This window comes from Buceros rhinoceros, unplaced genomic scaffold (assembly GCF_000710305.1).
Source record: "Buceros rhinoceros silvestris isolate BGI_N320 unplaced genomic scaffold, ASM71030v1 scaffold7793, whole genome shotgun sequence".
Lineage (NCBI taxonomy): Eukaryota > Metazoa > Chordata > Aves > Bucerotiformes > Bucerotidae > Buceros > Buceros rhinoceros.
Window position 1 is genome coordinate 4,363 of NW_010404132.1, and position 4,530 is coordinate 8,892.

The 4,530-nt window shown below is 47.2% G+C and overlaps 1 protein-coding gene across 1 annotated transcript; it reads right to left on the reverse strand.

The window, feature by feature from the left end:
- Positions 1 to 573: 573 nt before the first annotated feature.
- On the reverse strand, positions 574 to 3,573 carry TOPORS (topoisomerase I binding, arginine/serine-rich, E3 ubiquitin protein ligase). Its single transcript, XM_010133248.1, has one exon. The coding sequence runs from the start codon at positions 3,571 to 3,573 to the stop codon at positions 574 to 576; it is 3,000 nt and encodes a 999-aa protein (XP_010131550.1).
- Between the last annotated feature and the right edge of the window lie 957 nt (positions 3,574 to 4,530).

A 4,530-nucleotide genomic window follows, 5' to 3' on the forward strand; every position in this document is an offset into this window, starting at 1 on the left:
CAGAGGTCCCTTCCAACCTGGACAGCAACCACACCAACCTAACAGCAATGGCATCCAGTGGTCTGTACCAGAAAGACACCCAAAACCGAAAGATAAATGTCTGTTTGCAAAGTACAGAATCCACACGTTTAAATTCATTTAAACAAAAAAAAGTCTTATTGCTTTATTCAGGTTTATATACTGGAAGTCCTGTTGAATTTCTTAGGAAGTAAGCAATTTTTCCTTTCTCTACGAAGAGTGATCCCCATAAAATGCATTTTCTGGCTTTTGGTTTGGGCTCCTTGTTTCAACAAAACTTGGAAATGCTCTGTGGATATATTTGCCCTACCACAAGAATTCAGGATGGCTTTAGGAAATTACAGTTTCCAAGGAGTCTTCTGAGAAACTTTAGAAGTTATGTACTAGCAATATTCTAACCTCTTGAACTTTTAAAGTGTGTGCACTTCTAAGGTTTTACACATCTCCCAGACATTTTTTAACATACACAAATAACATCAGGTGTTTTTATTCTCAAGAGGAAGAAAATAGTTAAAACAAATTCACAGTTTGACGAAATAATCCATGGGAAGTGTGCTACATTTTTTCTTCTGGGAAATCAAACCAAGAGGATCTGTTGACAAGTCTCTTTGGCAGTCTAAGTATCAATGGTTGTTTCCCTGGACACTCTAGGAAAGCAGTCCTGGGGGAAGGCAGTTGACTGGAAGGGGCTGCTGGTGCTTCCTGCAGGTAGCAGGTTCCAGTTTCTCTGTGAGGGGGGTTACTGTTGGCATCCTCTGAGATAAGACTCTTATCAGCTGCTGTTTCTCGAAGACTGGCATCAGCATTTCTAGCATCACCATCTAAGTCTCCCTTTCTTGTAGGAATAATGTCCTTTTCAGCTGCTCCTCCAGTTTCCTCACCAGCTCTGTGAACATGTTCACATCCCGTCCTTCCCCGAAAAGAAGATGGAGACTCATTTCCCCTCTCATTTACCCAGGTTGTGCCTGTCCAAGTAACACTGCTGTCACATCCAGTGATTTCTGGTTCCTTGCTACTATCACTATCAATTGTAATCACCATAGGAGAAGAATGTGCCGAGTTACTCAAGCGATGTTTCCGGTGTTTCTTTTTATGCTTTTTCTTCTTCTTTTTAAGATGCCTTGTTGTGTCTGTTGCTTTTCCTTCATAGACTATCTCCACACTTGGACTCCTCATCTTTTTTTTCTTTTTCTTATGCTTTGTCTCACTGCTTGTGCGATTGTCTGAAAGGCTGTCCTCGTTCCTGTAGCAGTCACTGAATTTTGAGGAGGTTTTCTTGGGGTCATTGTCTCTTTCTGGACTTGTGCTCTCTGTTAACGTGTTCTCCAGGTGGCGAGTTTTGTACTTCCTTTTTCCACCAGGCTTTTCGCTTTTCATTCTGTCAGTTCCACCAGAAGGGGTCCTTGACCTGTTGCTTGATTGACTCCGTGACCTGCACCTTTCATAACAGTAATAGTGTCTCTCACGGAGCCCCCTCTGGCCATGCGGATCTGTCCTTTCAATAAAGGATCGTATCCTGTATTCTGGACTAGGGGATTGCCTTGAGTAGAAAGCATGAGACTGACTCTTGCTCCTGCTGGAGGACCCACAGCCATCTCCATACGTCTTTCGACTACACAAAGCATAACCCCACTGGTATCTACTGTGATAATGGTCTCTTACATAATAACGATCACTGTCTCTGCTTCTCGATCTCTTTTTGCCATGGCCTTTGCTCCGTGACCGTGACCGGCTTACCTCTCTAGATGGAGTGCTCTCGTGACTTAGAGAGCCTCTCTGGCTTTTTAGCAGGGCTCTGGTGCCATGAGCCCTCGACCTCCTACTGCTTCTTTTGCTCCTGTGTTTGCTACTGTCTCTGCTTCTTGATCGTCTCCTTTTAAGTTGGCTTCTGCTATGGTGCTCTTTCCTAGACCGGTGGCCATGACTGCCTCCACTGTGCCGTGAACAGGACTGTGGGCTCCTGGACTTGGCCTTTCCAGACAATCTGTGATTCCAAGGGGTGCATATGGTGTCACTCCCTGGAGAGAGGCTCCACCTCAAGTCCTGTGGAGACAAATCTTTTACCTTACATTTGTTCTTCTCATCAACTTTTGGCTCTGTCTTCTGAACTGCAGGAGAAGTTCTACAACTACCTCCATCCTCCTTGTATGTGGGGGAACGTGGTGAGAAACTCCTGCTTGGCTCACTGTCACTCCAGCTGTGACACTGGATTGGCTGCTGTTTCTTCGTATCTTCCCTTTTCTCTTCCCTGATGGACTCCTCAGAGTCTGAGGACAGCTCGACCACTTCTGGTGTCCTCTCAGCTAATGGCTTGACATACCCAACAATAACACAATTGTCTGAGGAAGAGTCACTGTCACTGGAGTCAGCATTAGCCTGGAACTGAGTCTGCGGTTTGGATCTCCGACTTTTTGTAGTAGAGTCCTCATCAGAACTTTCTGACCTCTCCAGAGGAGAAGCTATGGTTGCACGAACCTCTTCAGAAATGAAATAGGAAGGCCCCGGAGTTTCATCATCCCAGGGCGCCTGAGCAAGACCAGTCATAGACAAACTGTTCTCTGGCCCTTGAGAATATGCTGTATCTGGAGATACAGTAATAATTGATGAGTCTGAGTGGCTTCCTTCATCATACGATGGTGCAGGACAGTCATAATTGGCATGTTGATCATATGCTTCTAAGTTAAAAGGACAACGGGCAAAGCTGATGAATTCATGTAAGAAGTGTTCAGTCCGATTAAGCAAAAATGGCTTTAAATCATCAGCAAAGGCCTGACTTTCCAAATCATACCTGGTCACATTGCTCATGATAAGGTGCTGTACGATATTAACCAAGGATCCATGGGCACCAAAGAGGACTGTGAGTTCTCGCTTCAACCAAGGAACCAACCTGTGAAGGCAAGCAGGGTTGCGGCGGAAGAACTCTGCTGAAATGTCTCGATAGCGACCACCGTCCTGAATACTACGAATACGCAGACCGGTTCGGTACAGAGCTCTGCGGAAGTTGATCATGTCCTCCTCCTGAATCTGCCGCAGAGATCTGCCCTCTGCGCTAGCCCGTCTCCTTGAGGCCAACCTCCTCATCATCTGCTGAATCTCTCTCTCTCTCTGCCTCATTTGTTCACTGCTGGACAACCCTTCAAACAATATCCCGTTATCTGGAGGGGACAGTGTCCTCCGGGACGGGGAACCACCAATGCGGCGGTCCCGCGTTAAGGTGGTACGGTAACGAAATCTCTGGCCATCAGGGCTAGCAAAAGATCTGCTTTCTGAAGGGCTGAGGATGTACTCCTTAAAATCATCTTCAGCACGAATTGTATGGAAAATAGAAAAAAAGGGTTGCTTGCAGAGAGGACATTCTGCTTTGTTTTTTGACCACTCCTGGACACAGCGGAAGCAGAACCTGTGCAAGCAGCGATCCAGATATGCAACATTGTCAAATCTGTCCAAGCAGATGGGGCATTTGGAGTCAGGAGATGCATCTGTCGGCAGCTTGCTGGTGCTGGCTTTTGGAGAGAAGTTGCTGTCTTCTGAAAACTCTTTATCTGCTGAAGTCATGTCCTACAAAAGAAAGAGACAAAAGATCACTGCTATCTCAGAGAGACAAAAATGTTCAAGTCTAGAAGAGAAACGCGTAACAGTCACCTTTAAGGTTGCAAAACCCTCCACTGGCACTGAGAAAACACTGAACAAAGAGGCATCACGGCCTGACTACCTTGCCTGGCTTCTCTTTGCAGTGAGATGTGGCTCTGCAGTGCTGCAAGTGTCAGACAGCTTGGATGATGCTGGCATGTAGGAAGATAACAGGCAGGGCTCTGTTTTCTTCCCCACTCATACATAGCTGCTTTGACACGGTCACTAAATTTATGGTTCACACGGTACCCTCTGAAACACTCTTCCAAAAGAGACTAGCATTGGTGACATGAAAAATATGACAACAGTTAATTCTGTCCTTTAAGAGAAAAAAAAAGTCAAACCAGTTTTGGACTCGAACTGAACTACCAGTGGCTAAGTTCTGTTGGTGGACTTGTCCTGTTCCCACACCCTCTGCCTGTGTTTTGCTGGGCACCGATGCTGGGCTACATACAGCTTGTTGGACTACACAAGCTCCAGGGATACGTTCCAGCCTCAATCAGTCTTTGTTTTCATGACTTCAGCAGAAAGAGCTACGTGTCATTCCTACACCCATCCTCAGGTACCTGCTGACTACGTAGCCTGCCCGGCTGTCCAGCGTGGTTAGCGATAACCCCTCCTATCGTGCAGTTACTCTGGGCATCAGCGTTACCCTCAGGCGTTACAATTCTGTGCAAACAAGTTACCGGGCTCCTTCAAAACTCACCAGCCCACCTTCTGCAGCAAGCCCAGGAGCAGGTCGTAACGGCCCACGGGACGCCGGGCATGAAGGGTGCGGTACAGACAACCAAGAGAGGCACACACGGAGACGACACGCACGCACCGGGGCGCGACACTGCCCGCCCGCTGCTGCGGGATGCCTCCCCGCCCAGCTCCCTCCCC